Source organism: Palaemon carinicauda, chromosome 26, assembly GCF_036898095.1.
Source record: "Palaemon carinicauda isolate YSFRI2023 chromosome 26, ASM3689809v2, whole genome shotgun sequence".
Lineage (NCBI taxonomy): Eukaryota > Metazoa > Arthropoda > Malacostraca > Decapoda > Palaemonidae > Palaemon > Palaemon carinicauda.
The window spans coordinates 54,278,402-54,296,669 of record NC_090750.1 but is presented as its reverse complement, the minus strand read 5'-3'; the positions used below and the strand labels follow the sequence as shown (position 1 = coordinate 54,296,669).

General features: G+C 32.5%; 1 protein-coding gene across 1 annotated transcript; it reads right to left on the bottom strand.

The window, feature by feature from the left end:
* Window positions 1-685: 685 nt before the first annotated feature.
* Window positions 686-2,551, bottom strand: LOC137620162 (uncharacterized). Its single transcript, XM_068350411.1, has one exon. The coding sequence runs from the start codon at window positions 2,534-2,536 to the stop codon at window positions 1,076-1,078; it is 1,461 nt and encodes a 486-aa protein (XP_068206512.1). The 5' UTR covers window positions 2,537-2,551; the 3' UTR covers window positions 686-1,075.
* Window positions 2,552-18,268: the final 15,717 nt, after the last annotated feature.

Below are 18,268 nucleotides of genomic sequence, written 5' to 3'. Positions count from 1 at the left end.
AACAACCAAACTAGTAGTCGAAGTGGAAATTGTAGATTGAAAGAAAAAAGAGGCAGTTCTCCACCAAGTGAACAGTCATCTTCGTATTCAATTGGCCAGTTTCCAGGCAACAAGACAGTTACTAAACAACCAAACTAGTAGTCGAAGTGGAAATTGTAGATTGAAAGAAAAAAAGGCAGTTCTCCACCAAGTGAACAGTCATCTTCGTATTCAATTGACCAGTTTCCAGGCAACAAGACAGTTACTAAACAACCAAACTAGTAGTCGAAGTGGAAATTCAAATTCAAATTCAAAAAATTTATTGACAAAAAGTGGTCAAAAGGAGCTGTTAGTCTTGCTAGACAGCCCACTCTATCTTTAATTTACATAAATTATCTTTAATATACATAAATGAACAAAAGCTAAATACAAAGGTAAAACCTAGTAATAATTTACATGACTCAAAAAATACAATTAGTAACAGTTTTTACAAATGAAAACACCTACATGAATAATTTCACATTTACCCAAAGTACATTAGCACAAACCTTATATATTTATTTCATAGACTGAAATTACATATAAATTAATCATAGTTATAATTTGATAAAGCAATGACAATTACGATTCTGGGCCCGACGGTGCGAGCCGACAACAAGACCACGAAGAGGCCAGCCTCACAAAATCGCCCAAGGCTCAAGAAAATATGCACACACTTCACAAATTCATCACAAAAACAATCATTCAACAAGGAAACGACACCAAAACCCGCCGCAACAAAAACGGACCCGCCGCGATGCCAAACACCACGACTCCAAAGGCGAAGGTGCGCTCGACCTGCTACCTCGCGCCACAGAAATCGCATGTATTTGGAACCACGAGGAGTCCCTGTTATAATAAATTTGAAAGCTACATTACACATTACAAAATAACCAAAAATTTTTTTACATAAAATACATTTTACAGACCGTTTTCACATAAAAGGAGAACTATTATTTAATGTACAGAGAACAACCACTTCCATTTCAAATTCTATATTACTGCAGCAAACTCAAAACATTATACAAATAAAAAGTAATATAGTAACTTCACAATTTTAGTACCTTATATCAGTTTTTTTTAATTTATTTGCAATATTCTTGTACAAATTATTATTAATGAAAAAACACACCATTTGTTCAAAATTATCATCAAGATTCCTAAATTCTGCCAAAGAACTACATTCCATAATGTAATGTTGCAGTGTGTGTGAGTTTGCAGCGTCACATAATTTACAAGGGGTACCCTCTCCACTCTTATATTCCCAATAGTATTTATAGCCTAGTTTAAGTCTCATAACAATTCCATCATATTTAGCTGAAGACTTTCCATAAGTAAAACGTGTGTTGTTACTTACATAATCATAATGAGACATACTGTTACTGCCGTTACTCATGATTGCCCTAGCAATCTCAATATTCCAACCTTCCCTTACTCTTGCCATGTGTGACTTTATTTTCCTCATACTAACTAAAGTGGCGTAATCTATAGATTCTTTATTGCACCCCTGTTTTGCTAATTCATCAGCAACATCGTTAAAATATATACCACAATGTGAGGGTATCCAGACGAATTTTACACTGTATCCTGACCCTTTTATGACAGAAATGTACTCGTTGCATTTGGTAACTATTTCCTCATCTGAAGGTAATTTGGCATTTAAAGCCAAAAGAGCACTCTGACTGTCAACAAAACATATTATAGATTTTTCTTTATGAATTCCAAATTTCAAACACTCATATATGGCAAACAGCTCAGCAGTGGTAGATGAGCTATGGTCGCCAATACGCTTAGATATTCTCTCCTCTGTACTATAACCAAATTCAAAAAATTCTCTAATTACAACACCAAGACCAGCTCGACATCCGGTAACAGAACCATCACAATAAGCATGAATCGCCGTATCCTTTGGGTACCGAGATATCTTTTCCAAAAACAGCTGTTTAAGTTCAAGGGGATTGCTGTCCCTTTTTCTCAAATCAAGTTGCTCTATACTTATATCTACTTTCTCAGTAATCCAAGGTTTTATTAGACGTGAACTTGGCAAAGGTACACAGAAATCAAAAACATTATAGTCATTCAATATTTTACAAAGCTTTCGTGAATATTCATTCAGTGTGAAGAATCCTGGAACGCCTTTCACATATCTATTTATAATAATTTTGAAATGCCTATCATTCTGTCTAATCAGTCTTATAATTGAGGAGACTGCCAACTCTCTTATTCTTTGAGTAACACGCGGGAAATTCAGCTCCATTCGCATTATTTCAATCCTTGCAGTTCTAGGGCAACCTAATATTACCCTCATAGCTTCGTTTTGCAACAATTCCAAGGGGCGAAGATCTTTATCTGAAAAACTACATAAAACTGGAGCCGAGTAGTCTATGATACTTCTAATAGTGGCAAGATATACAGACCTTAATATTGGAATACCAACACCGTTACCACGATTTGACAAAACACGTAATGGCTTAAGCCGAGATGTAAAGATGTTCTTCACATAGGTAATTTGATCCATTATTTTACCAAACCCAATATACATACCCAAATATTTATAAATTGTTACTCTTTCTAGTTTTACTCCATTCAGCCAGAATTCTTTATCACTAACTATTCGTGATTGATATTTTGTCTTACTCTCATTTACCACAAGACCTAAAGATATACAAAGATCTGACATTTCAGTCAACACGATACTCAAAGTCTCCTCTGATTTGCATTGTATGAGAATGTCATCTGCATAAATGATTACTTGTGAATTTCCATGAAATATATAACTTGCAATTTCGTCCATCAATATATTAAAAATCATGGGGCTAAGCACACCCCCTTGTGGAGTACCAAGTTCAAAATACTTTTCAGTGGACTCGTAACCCTGAAACATAACAGTTCCCCTTCTGTTACTCAAATATTGTGAAATCCACATCAGTAGCTTGCCCTTTATACCCTTTTTAACAAGACACTCCAATATTACATCCTTATTGGCTTTATCAAAGGCTCCCTTTAAATCTAGAAACATTCTACAGTTGACACCAGCAGTACTAAGGCTTTTTAATACGCAATCAGAGGTACTCTTGTTCCTCAAAAAACCATAAAGATTCGGAGAAAGGAGCCCGTCAACTTTATACAACAACCTATTTAAAACCATACGTTCCATAGTTTTTGATAAACAAGAAGTCAATGAGATAGGTCTGTAATCATTATTTCCCTTAGGTACAGGTATCATGAGGGCAATTGTCCATTTAATAGGTAAGCGACCATTACTGTATGATAAATTGAACAATGCTAAAAGAGGACTGTCCTCCATTGCTATAAGACAGTTTATAATATCGTATGTTATGCCATCTTTACCTGGAGCTGTTGACTTCCCCTTCTTAACACTATTTAACATTTCATCCCTGGTGAAAGGAATACAGGTGTCATCCATTAAGTTCTTCTGCATACAAACTAGTCTACGTCTTTGTTTCTGTAACTTCCTAAGGCTTTCCTGTATATCTCGAGGTAGAGAATCTAAGTTCGACGCATACGACCATTTGGCGGCTAATGCCTCTGCTTTTTCTCTGGCATTAGGATGTGCATTTATCTTTCTTTTTACCCCCCTTACTTTATTGACACCATCCCAAATTTGACGTAGGGATTTTGAAAATGAGATGTCGCGTAAAAAACCTTCCCAATACTTACTTCTAACCTCTTGCCTCTTTTTTGTAGCATGTTCAGCCACTGTAACCATCGTTTCTCTGGATTGCATATTCTGGTCTTTAGACCATTCCCTATGGCGTTTTCGTAGTAACTTGTTCAAGCCTTTCACTATTTTGTCATTATGATACCTAGGTTTATGATTACTGGCAGAATTAGGTTTTTTCTGTGGTTTGTAAAGTATGGATTCTATTACTGTTAGCAGATCCTCAAGGAAAACATTTTCATCCTCAATACCTAGCAGTTTATACTCTTTGTACCAGTCACTTACTTTTTCTATAAAATCATCTTTCTGCCTGTCATGCAATACGTATCTAGTTCCATTGTTAATAAGTGAAATCTTTTCTAAATAAAAACTAATTCTAAGAGCAAAATGATCACTTAGTAAAGTGGTTACAACAGAGAAATCTGTCTGTACTCCAGGCATGTTGAAAAGTATAGCATAATCAAGCCTGCCTCCTCTAACATGTGTTGCTTCACAATTACCAAGTACAGACGCATTTTCAACCGAATCTAAAAATCTATTTAAAATAATCCCATTGTGATTTCGGGAGCAACTACCAAGAGCAGTATGTCTAGCATTTAAATCACCAAGTAATACACAATCCTCAGAAAAAATTACATCAGGTAGGTCCTCAATAACCAAAGAATCCGCATGTACATAAATATTAACGATATTTATTTCTGCATCTTTAAGCGCTACTTTAATAGCCAAACACTCAGTACCATTGACTTTACTAGCAAAGTAATACGAAGCTGGAATATTATTTTTTATGTAAATAGTTAAACCTCTGCAATTCGTGGACTCATTAGCTTGTAATTCAAAATGATTGTAACCGTTAATTTGGAGTGAGGAAACATTTCTACCTACTTCCTGCAAAGCTATTATATCAACGTTTGTAGACTGAGTATAAGCATGCAAATCAGTAATTCGTTTTCTTAAACTATTTATATTCCAGGATATAATATGGAGTTTATGTGCCATTTTGAGAAATACTCTTTCTTAACTTGCTTGCAGAATGAAGAATATTCATTTTTAGCTGATTGGTTGGACTTTCCATATACTCGGTTATCGAATCAAGAATGATTGTAAAATCTCCGACCACATTTTCCACATAATCTGGCTTATTAGCTGACAAACCAGCCTCGCATGTAACTGTGCTTTCACCACTATTGTCATGTACCTCTGCAACCACAACATTTTGAGTCACCCTTTCATTAACAACCACCTTTTTATTTTGCAAATATATACTATTCATAGTATTCTTAATAGCTAACACTGCCTGTTTCAGTTCTGCTATCTCTTTACGAAACTCCGAGATAAAGTTATTATAATGAAATTGAGTCTCCTCAGGGGATTTATTCTTGACCAAAATTTGGTTTTGCTGTTCCATACGCTTTTCCCAGAAATTTTCACTAGCCACTGGAACCTGAGTATTAATAACACCAGAACTATCACTTCTTAGATTTCCATTATTTGAACGATCACTTTTGGGCATTCGGGGACACACTCTAGAGCTAGCATTATGAGCACCTCCACAATTGCAGCACTTTGGTTCAATTTTTTCCTTTTCTTTGATTTTGTCACCACACACCTTCGACTCGTGCGACTTACCACAAAATCGACAGCGATGGTCATTCAGGCACTTCCAGGCCATATGACCCCACCTGCAACACTTATAACACATGACAGGGTTGTCAATGAACACTGCAACACGTTTATAACCAAGGCACTTGATAAATACTCTCTCTATTGGCGGACCCTTGATGAGTGCAATTAATTGTGGTTTAGGGACAGACTCGCCGTCAACTTTAACTTCTCTGCGCTTTGCCCATATAAATAGGTCGTCAACTAAAACATCTTCTGGGTCCAAGTAAGTAGGGTAATCAAAAATAATTACCTTTGTACATGCACCATACAGTTCCTTTGGTTTTTCCATTACAATATTTTCAAAGCCACTTTTTGTTAAAAAACCAACAGCTACCTCATCCTTTACTGTAATATATGGGATGTTTCTCCCTTCCTTAAATAGAACCTCAAATTCCGGATAACACTTGGACAGCCGAACTGCCCAACGAACCTGATCATGGAAGCCCAAAACATTCCTCGGAAAATACAGCCGAGGCCTTTTAGCATTAATAACTTTACCATCTTTTTGATGATTCGTAGTAGAGCCTTCACCTAAAAACTTCTTTCGTTTATCATCAGACATCCCATTAGATACAACAACACTGCTCATTTTCCTTTTCTTCATTTTCTTGCTTTCAACTGTGATAAAAGGTTGGTCGTCATCGCTGCTACTAGACATATCTAAATCCATAATGATGTCCTCCCGAGCTCCTTCAAATACTTGAATGTTGCTGTTAATAGTATTAGCCATAAGCCATCTGTGAACGGTCAGATAACTTCAAAGTCCGTATAATTGTATAAACCTCAAAAAACAACTACAGCGGTGGGAACACGTCCTCTTCGCTCAAGAGTTGAGCCTTGAGTGAAAAGTGGAAATTGTAGGTCAAAAGGAGAAAAGGCAATTTTCTACCAAGTGAACAGTCTTCTTCGTATTCAAATGGCCAATTTCCAGCCAACAAGACAGTTACTAAACAACCAAACTAGTAGTCGAAGTGGAAATTGTAGATTGAAAGAAAAAAAGGCAGTTCTCCACCAAGTGAACAGTCATCTTCCTATTCAATTGGCCAGTTTCCAGGCAACAAGACAGTTACTAAACAACCAAAGTAGTAGTCGAAGTGGAAATTGTAGATTGAAAGAAAAAGAGGCAGTTCTCCACCAAGTGAACAGTCATCTTCGTATTCAATTGGCCAGTTTCCAGGCAACAAGACAGTTACTAAACAAGCAAAGTAGTAGTCGAAGTGGAAATAGGAGATCAAAAGGAGAAAAGGCAGTTTTCCACCAAGTGAACAGTCGTCTTTATATTCAATTAGCCAATTTCCAAACAACAAGATAGTTAGTGAAATACCAAAGTAGTAGTCGAAGTGGAAATTGTAGATTGAACGAAAAAAAGGCAGTTTTCCACCAAGTGAACAGCAGTCTTCGTATTAAATTAGCCAGTTTCCAGCCAACAAGATAGTTACCAAAGGAGTAGCCGAAGTTGAAATTGTAGGTTAAAATGGAAACAGGCAGTTTTCCACCAAGTGAACAGTCGTCTTCGCATTCAATTAGCCAGTTTCTAGGCAATAAGATAGTTACTGAACTACCAAAGTAGTAGTCGAAGTTGAAAATGTAGGTTAAAATGAAAACAGGTAGTTTTCCACCAAGTGAACAGTCGTCTTCACATTCAATTAGCCAGTTTCTAGGCAACAAGATAGTTACTAAACTACCAAAAGAGTAGCCGAAGTTAAAATAGGAGATCAAGAGGAGAAAGGGCAGTTTTCCACCAAGTAAACAGTTGTCTTCATATTCAATTAGCCAGTTTCCAGGCAAGAAGATAAGTACTAAACAACCAAAGTAGTAGTCGAAGTGGAAATGGGAGATGAAAAGGAGAAAAGGCAGTTTTCCACCAAGTGAACAGTCGTCTTCATATTCAATTAGCCAGTTTCCAGGCAACAAGATAGTTACTAAACTACCAAAATAGTAGTCAAAGTTAAAATAGGAGATCAAAACGAGAAAAAGACAGTTTTTCACCGAGTGAACAGTCGTCTTCGTATTCAATCAGACAGTTTCCAGCCAACAAGATAGTTACTAAACAACCAAAGGAGTAGTCGAAGTTAAAATAGGATATCAATAGCAGGACTGTCCCAACCTAAAAGCAGGAGTGTCCTGACTAAAAGCGGGACTATTATATTATCCGCAAGGCATATAATATTGATTTCCTTTAGTGGTATTCTAGTGTAGCACATTATAAAAACTTTAAAGGCAGCTAGGTTGAAATCATCGCATGTTAAGACATGCTTCCAAATGAGCGGAAATATTTCTGTACGGAGAAAATCCGCTTGTGGGAAGGGAGCCTGAGATTCCTATGAAGTGACTTTTAAAAACTCCGAGGCCGCTAAGGGGAAATCCTCACGTGTTAAGACATGCTTGCTAACGAGCGGAAATATTTCCGTAGGGAAAATTTCGCTTGCGGGAAGTGAGCCTGTTATTTCAGTGTAGCACTTCATTAAAACTCAGTGGAAATCCTTGCATATGAAGACATGGTTTCTAACGAGCGGAATTATTTCCCTATGGATAAAATCCGCTCATGGGAAGCGAGCCTGATATCTCAGTGTAGTGCCTGATAAAAGCTACGAGGCAGTTGGGGGGAAATCCTTGCATGTGAAGACATGCTTCCTAACAAGCGGAAATATTTCGCTACGTAAAAATCCACTAGTGAGATTCGAGCCTGATATTCCATTGTAGCACTTTATAAAAAGGTTGAGACCGCTCCGGGGAAATCCTCGCAAGTGAAGACATGCTTACTAATGAGCGGAAATATTTCTGCACAGAGAAAATCTACTTGTGGGAAGGGAGCCTGAGATTCCACTGAAGTGACTTTTAAAAACTCCGAGGCCAGTAAGAGGAAATCCTCTCTTAAGACATGCTTCCTAAGAAGCGGAAATATTTCGTACGAAAAAAATTCGCTTATGGAAAGCGAGCCTGACAATCCTGTGTAGCGCCTTATAAGAACTATAGGGCCGCTCAGGGGAAATCCCTGCATGTGAAGACATGGTTTCTAACGAGCGGAAATATTTCCCTACGGATAAAATTCGCTCATGGGAAACGAGCCTGATATCTCAGTGTAGTACCTGATAAAAACTACAAGGCAGCTCGGGGGAAATCCTCACATGTGAAGGTAGGCTTCCTATTAAGTGGAAATATTTCCGTACGTGAAAAATCCGCTCGTGTGAATCAAGCCTGATATTCCAGTGTAGCGCTTTGTGAAAACTACGAGGCCACCCGAGGGAAATTCTCACAAGTAAAAACATGCTTTTTAACTAGAAGAAATAATTCCTTATGGGAAAAATCCGCTTGTGAGGAGTGAGCCTGATATTCCAGTGTAATCCCTTATAAAAACTACGAAGCAGTTCGGGGGAAATCCTCGCAAATGAAGACATGCCTCCTAACAAGAAGAAATATTTCCCTATGGAAAAAATTGGCTCGTGGGAATCAAGCCTCCTATTCCAGTGTAGCCCCTTACGAAAAATATGAGGCCGCTTCGGGGATATCCTCGCGTGTGAAGACATGCTTCCTAACGAGTGGAAATAGTTACATACGGAAAAAATCCACTTGTGGGAAGCAAGCCTGAGATTCCAGTGTTGCACCTTATGAAAACTAGAAGACCGCCTGTGGGAAATCCTCACATGTGAAGACACGCTTCCTAACGAGCGGACCTATATCTGTACAGAAAAAAATCCGCTCTTGGAAAGCGAGCCTGATATTCTAGTGTAGCGCCTTATAAAGAATATGAGGCTGCTAGGGGAAAATCCTCTTTTGCTAAGACATGCATCCTAACGAGCGGTAATATTTTCGTATGGAAAAAAATCCGCTCGTGTAAAGCGAGCCTAATAGTCGTGCATTTGATAGATCCCTGGCTTGCTTCAAGCAAGAACCATCTAATTGGTGACCATCAATGCACCCCATATAACACAACCACTAAGAAAAATACTGACTCTTAAAGAATAAGGGACAGATAATTCGAACACACATAGCATTGTGGCTACAATAAAAAATCAACAACAGACATACAATTGTGAGTGAGATCACTCATTCTATTTGCAAATAAATTGCAGAACCAAATCTATATTGACCATTGCAGACAGACAGCGTAATCGAGATTCTACGAGTCATAACCAGAACTCAGATCTATCTTAAAGGGGAAGTATATAGTGTGATTCCTCAAGGATAAATAAAACTATGACTTCTTACATTTTGTAAAACACGAAAATAAAAATAAAATATGTCCGATTTACAACCACCAGATAAAAAAGGACTAGAAAGGCCAGCAAGAATCACCAATAAAGAAAATAATACAACGTTTTAGGGATGAAGAATGTAGCATTGACATGCCAATATCAAAGAAAAAAAATATGAAAACAAAAAAGTTTAAGGATACATTTTACCAAACAAGCTTGCTGTCTCCTGTCTGCAGAGCAGAGCCGAGGTTACAACGATTGACTATCGCAAAGGGAAATCAAAATGATATACGCTGTAGATCAATGATTTTTCTGGTAAATAACAAACTGTATAATGCCTTTTCTTTAGTCCATATTTTGTATTTACTACTAAATGCGATTTCATATATTAAAGAAATATTATACCACTAAATGAGATAATAAATACGTTCTTCTCATGATTATTTCTTTTAGGTTTAAAGGTTGAAAAAAAGATATAACTGTTACATCCAAATCTGAAAATAAATATATATTTTGTTTTGTTTCATTTTCATATAACTTAAGAAAGAAATCAGCATGTTTTAGGCAAACTTTCACCCATATAAAAGCTAAAAAAATCGTATTGTTTATAATTAAAGCCAGAAATAGTACATAAGAATTGCCAACTTCAATAACCTGAAGAAGAAAAAGATACCTATATATTTTACACTAAATTGCTCATTAAGAAGTTTGAAGTAAAATATTTGAATTAAAGGACTAAATATTTTGCAATAAATGGTCTAAAGTACTATTAAACTAACCATAATAGTATTAAACATATAATGCTAACGTTGGCCATTCTGAAACTTCTCCAGCGAGAACTCATCCTTGCACAGTATCACCAGATCTAGGGCCAAAAATTTCCTTTAAACTTTCGAATAATAAGTTCTAGATACCTCATAGTTAACATTTACTATTTGCAGAATATATATATTTCATCACCAGCTTGGGTTACTTGTGTGTGGTTTTATCTTAATATTTTTGATAAAAGGAAATAAAGAATAGTTTTTCTTCAGCATATTCATTCTTACGTCCTTCGCTTTTTAGTCCTTTATAATTATCTATATAATGACATAATATATGTAAAATGATTTTAAAATTTTCTTCATAATTATTTGGTTTTTAAATCATAAGAAGCACTCACATCCTAATGCTACTACTCGCCGTAAAATTCTTTATAATCAAACGTCATCTGCTGGCTGTTCCTTTAGTCTATAATCTTCGTAAAAAAACTTTAGTTCTGATCACCACTTTCATCGATCGATTAGTTTATTGAATACTAACTTATATAATTCATTACTACAAAGACTTAATATGTTTTTATCAATGGTTCTATGTCATTATTATTTACGTATATATCTTAAAAGAATCTTGTGTTTACGTCACCGTTCAAGGGCCGAGAGAGGCTGCCAACCTTTTAAACATTAGAAACCGTGGAATGAGGATAAAACTCTTACTCAAGGGATTTTAAAAAGATTATAATATGATAATTTTGATAAATGATATTCAGGTTTTAATATAAGGCCTAAATGATAATTCATATTGTCATAATACAATTCTTATTTCACATAATTTGTTGGTCATTCTGATGTAGCTGTGGACGTCATCACAACTTTACCATGATTTCCGTCAGAAAATTCCTTATGAATATTCTACCCTTTCTCTAGATACGTATCGTTAAGCTTTTTATTTCAAATATTATTATTCCTTTGTGGCATTGATAACATTTTACCATACAAAATATTTTAGGGGTCATTTCGATGGATTCAATATAATAGCTTTTCCATTGACTCTTTTTGGTACCAATAGATGGCTCTAGGGAGGTCCTTTTGTGATTAAAATACTAGTTAAATCTAGTTTTGAAGAACATTTGGGGTGATCCCTCGTGATCGCCCGAGCCAATCGGAACACACCCTGCGCGCGCCTGGCCAATAGGAGCACAGTAACCGGTCAAACTGTTAAGGAATAGTAGTTTGCTCCTTCAAGTACGTAAAAGACATATTGGTTAGTTTGAGAAATACTAATAGAACTATTTTTTCTTCGAAGTATTTGGTGTAAACTCTAAATATGACGGATTTTATTTAAATTTTATAAGGAATTCAGTATAGATTTTAAATATGACGGGTTTCACATATATCTTATAATGGAATTGCATATATGTATTCCAAGTGACATTCATGACTGAACTATTTCTGTAGCTTTGAACAGCGAAGGACAATCCATTAAAAATATCTCATTTTTATTTATGAGTTTGTCTTATGTAGAAACATTTCTGTAGACATTATATGAATTCAAATTGTATGAAGCATTAACGACTCCTTTGATATCTGCCGGTCACAAAAAAAAAGAAAAAAAAGAAAAAAAAATAATGAAAAAAAACCTGCTCGGTAAATAAACTTTTTCCGCTAAGAGCAGATTGATAAATCCTAAATAATAATGAATAAAGTCGCGATACCTTTTTATCATTCAGGAGATTCAGAGTGATCTTTGGTACTCATATAGGCAATTAAACTGATTAAATAATTAGGATGATAATAATAGCCATCCGATGTCTAAGAAATTATGAATATAGATGCAAATGGGAATAGGTGTGAGAATATATAGTCTACATATTCATATATATGCCAGAACAGTCATTTATTTCTCTGTATATTCATATAATATACATATATATATATATATATATATATATATATATATATATATATATATATATATATATATATATATATATATATATATATATACTTATTATATACATCTGTATATAGACATGTATATAAATATATGAATTATATATATATATGTATATATATATATATATATATATATATATATATATATATATATATATATACATGCATATGAATATATATATATATATATATATATATATATATATATATATATATAAATATATATACATATATATATATATATACATATATATATATATATATATATATATATGAATACACACTTATTATATACATATGTATATAGAGATGTATATGAAAATATATGAATTATATATATACATATATATATGTGTATACATATACATATACATACATATAAATATATATATATATATATATATATATATATATATATGTACAAATATATATATATATATATATATATATATATATATATATATATATATATATATATATATATATATATTTATATATATATACTGTATACACAGCAAACGCAAGTAAGAATTATTAAAATGCTTTAGTACCTAGCGCTTTCATGCATTCTAATACTGTCGTACGATGAAGGAGTGTGTATTAAAATTAATGTAAGGGCTAGCAATAAAGCATTTTATTTTTTCTTACTTGCTTTTGCTATATATCAAGTCAAGTGATCTTTGTGGCAGTAAAGCAGGAATATATATATATATATATATATATATATATATATATATATATATATATATATATATATATATATATATATATATATACATACATATATTCAATATATATATATATATATAGATACATATATATATATATATATATATATATATATATATATATACATATATATATATATATATATATATATATATATATATATATATATATATATATATATATATATATATATATATATATATGTATATATATATATATATATATATATATATATATATATATATATATATATTTACATATGTATGTTATCATATATATATATATATATATATATATATATATATATATATATATATATATATATATATATATATATATATGTATGTATATATATATATGAGTTAATATTATTATGTAAGCTAAAACCCTAGTTGGAAAAGCAGGATGCTAATAGCCCAAGGGCTCCCACAAGATATATATGCACAAACATGCACATGCGCCACTCATTCACATACCAGGGTATGGCTACTTTTTCTATCACCTGCTCAAAGGACTAGGAGAGCTGAGCGTCATCGAAATGAAATATATATATTATTTTTATTTTGTTCTTCACTTCTCATATAGTTTATTTATATCCTTATTTTCTTTCCTCACTGAGTTACTATTTTCCCTTGTGGGAGCCCTTGGGCTATTAGCATCCTGCTTTTCCAACTAGGGTTTTAGCTTTTTAGCTTTACCGTTTTTTATGGCAAATTATTAACAGTATGGGGTGTTTTTTACCGTTTTTTATGGCAAATTATTAACAGTACGAGGGTTTTTACATTTTTTATGGCAAATTATTAACAGTATGGGGGTTTCTACCGTTTTTATGGCAAATTATTAATAGTATGGGGGGTTTTTACCGTTTTTTATGGCAAATTATTATCAGTACGGGGGTTTTTACCGTTTTTATGGCAAACTATTAACATTATGGGGTGTTTTTACCGTTTTTTTATGGCAAATTATTAACAGTACGAGGGTTCTTACCCTTTTTTTATGGCAAATTATTAACAGTATGGGGGGTTTTCAGTTTTTATGGCAAATTATTAACAGTATGGGGGGTTTTTAACGTTTTTAATGGCAAATTACTAACAGTACGGGGGTTTTTTACCGTTTTTTATGGCAAATTATTAACATTATGGGGTGTTTTTACCGTTTTTTATGGCAAATTATTAACAGTACGAGGGTTCTTACCCTTTTTTATGGCAAATTATTAACAGTATGGGGGGTTTTTACCGTTTTTTTTATGGCAAATTATTAACAGTACGAGGGTTTTTACATTTTTTATGGCAAATTATTAACAGTATGGGGGTTTCTACCGTTTTTATGGCAAATTATTAATAGTATGGGGGGTTTTTACGGTTTTTTATGGCAAATTATTATCAGTACGGGGGTTTTTACCGTTTTTATGGCAAATTATTAACATTATGGGGTGTTTTTACCGTTTTTTTATGGCAAATTATTAACAGTACGAGGGTTCTTACCCTTTTTTTTATGGCAAATTATTAACAGTATGGGGGGTTTTTACAGTTTTTATGGCAAATTATTAACAGTATGGGGGGTTTTTAACGTTTTTAATGGCAAATTACTAACAGTACGGGGGTTTTTTACCGTTTTTTATGGCAAATTATTAACATTTTGGGGTGTTTTTACCGTTTTTTATGGCAAATTATTAACAGTACGAGGGTTCTTACCCTTTTTTTTATGGCAAATTATTAACAGTATGGGGGGTTTTTACCGTTTTTATGACAAATTATTAACAGTAGGGGTGAAGTATTGGTTTAACTAATTTACATTAATTTCAAAGTTTATATCCTCATTGCAGAAATACTTATATGACTTTCTCGGCTGGAACTGGAATACTTCTTTTCTTTATAAGCGAGAAATATACATAAATACTTATACGATTTTCTGTTGAAACTGAGAAATTTCTTTTCTTTATAACCGAGTCCCTCTCTAACTTGTTAGTTCCTTTGGTCGCTGTAACCTCACCATCCATGTGAGTTAAGCATGGGAGCTCTGGAAGCCTATAGGTCTATCTGCTGAATCATCATCAGCTATTGTCTGGATCTCCTTGGTCCTAGCTTGAGTGGATAGGGTGCTTTTCTCATTGGGCTACTTTCCATGTTGGAACCCTTGGGCTTTTCCAACTAGGGTTGTAGCTTGGCAAATAATAATAATAATAATGATAATAATGATAGTAATAATAATAATAATAATAATAATAATAAGAGTAAAAATAATAATAATAATAATAATAATAATATTAATAATAATAGCAATAATAATAATAATAATAATAATAATAATAATAATAATAAATTTCGAAATATTTACACTACAACTTTTATCCTAAAGTATTGCAACACCAGATGACCAGCCCTAGGACCCCCCCCCCACCCACACACACACAAACTAATCGGTCATCCAGCCAATATTAAAAGGTGACACATGTCAGAGACTAATATTCCGAGATATGGTTCAATTGAATCTGACTTCAATAAGGCTAATTCTTTTCCCATGCCCGGATACATCATGCCAGACACTTTGATAAGAACCAGGGATGCAGACGGTTCTGATATGACTATTCATATCGGATGCTTTTCTCTGTGGTGTTTTATTTTTTCTATTCTGTTGTTGTTGTTGTTGTTGTTATATGTTTTGAGATTATGTTTGGTATTGATTTATCATTGTGATGTGGGTTATGGTAGCGCATATCATATAGCAATTAATAGCGTGTATATGTAGATGTATATATTTCTATATATATATATATATATATATATATATATATATATATATATATATGCATATGTATGTATACATAATATATATACATATATATATATATATATATATATATATATATATATATATATATATATATATATAATTTATATATATGCATATGTATGTATACATAATATATATATATATATATATATATATATATATATGTATATATATATATTATATATATATATATATATATATATATATATATATATATATATATATATATATATATATATATGTATGTATGTATATATTTATATACATATACATATCTATATATATATATATATATATATATATATATATATATATATATATATATATATATATATACATATATGTATACATATATATGGTATATCTATCTATTTATATATATATATATATATATATATATATATATATATATATATATATATATATGCATATATATGGTATATCTATATAAATAAATATATATATATATATATATATATATATATATATATATATATATATATATATATATATATTTATATATATACTGTATAAATATATATATATATATATATATATATATATTTATATATATATATGTAAATATATTGTTTATATATATATATATATATATATATATATATATATATATATATATATATATATATATATATATATTCATATATATATATACTTATATATATACATATATATATATATATATATATATATATATATATATGTGTATATATATATATATATATATATATATATATATATATATGCGTAAAAATCACAGGAAAACGTGATGCTCAGATGCAGAAGAACCACAGGGAAAATGAAAATACAGAATATACACTTGAGTCCTGACTAGTTTCGTGATACTTCCTCTGAGGAAGTATCACGAAACTAGTCAGGACTCAAGTGTATATTCTGTATTTTCATTTTCCCTGTGGTTCTTCTGCATATATATATATATATATATATATATATATATATATATATATATATATATATATATATATATATATATATATATATATATATATATATATATGTATATATATTTATATATGTGTACACGTAAATATATATCCAATAAAATCACATTTTAAATATTAATAACCTATAAGAATTCCTACCTGAAAGTGCCTGCATATTATAGACAGCAATACTACCGATAATTGCAGTATAACTCGTCATCATTACACCTCAGTGCTCATTACAAGAATCATTAAGGAAAATGCAGGTGTGTTCTTCAGTCATCAATTAATTATCCTTAATTACTCTAAACAGTTCTCAGATCCATCACCAGAGGGAAGCAGTGTCGTGGATGTGGTGAAGTCAGGTCATTACCAAGACCCTGTTTGTGATTAATCTGTATTAGTCTGTTGTTACTTGTTTTGTGATTCCTGCTTATTTTGTCTTCTCTTATCTACAAAGGTGGTTTGAAGAGAGAGAGAGAGAGAGAGAGAGAGAGAGAGAGAGAGAGAGAGAGAGAGAGAGAGAGAGAGAGATCGTACCTCTGTTGTTAAGAGACCCTTCTTTTGCTGAGAGAGAGAGAGAGAGAGAGAGAGAGAGAGAGAGAGAGAGAGAGAGAGAGAGAGAGAGAGAGGTGGATAAACAGAGAGATAAAATAAAGTTAAGGATAAAGGACTGCTCATGTTGAAACTTTCTGATAACAGCATTGCTGAAACCTTTAATTAAGATATGCTAAAATTAGTGTTTAAGGAAGATCATAATGGGCTAAATTTGAATCCTATCAAAACTCAAAGTATGAATTTAAGCAGAAAAAGGACAGAGGCTTTTCAACATCCAGGCCTTTGCGTTGATATTGTGTATTTAATGTTATACAACTCATTTCAAATTAAAGGTGTGATTCTTGATTGAAAAATTTCTTTTGAGTAACAAATCTGACCTGTTTTTATCTTTTTTTTTTTTATTTCAGAATTTTATTACGTATTTTGAGGAATTTTTTAAGATTAATGTGTCCTCGAGAAAAAAAATTAATTATTCCATACTACCGTCCTTTGAGTATTGTTCCCTTGAACGGTCTACAGCTGCTGCTTCTCCTCATGCTTTATTAGACATGAAATTACAGTATATTATATTCCTTACATATACTTACCTTTACCTTTTGAGGTTGACAATCTTAGAAAGAAGGCGGGAATGACATTCTGATAGGTGATGAAAAGGATGCATAGGTACAAAGGTGGAGAAAAACTGGTCTAAAACGTTGCTTGGCTGATTATGTAGGGTGAGAGGTGGGTTGGGGGCTGTGATGGTGTCAGTAGAACCATGGATTTATTAATAAAAAATTCTCCAAATCTAACCGCTTGCAACCACACCGCACCTGTATGAAAACACAATATAGGAGGGAGGACTTCTTCCCTGTAACGATTAAAATGCCATTCTTCAAGGGCTCAGCTGCTTTCACAAAGGCACTGCAAAAGTCAACTTTTTTGCACTGAAAAGGGAACGGACTAATGAAA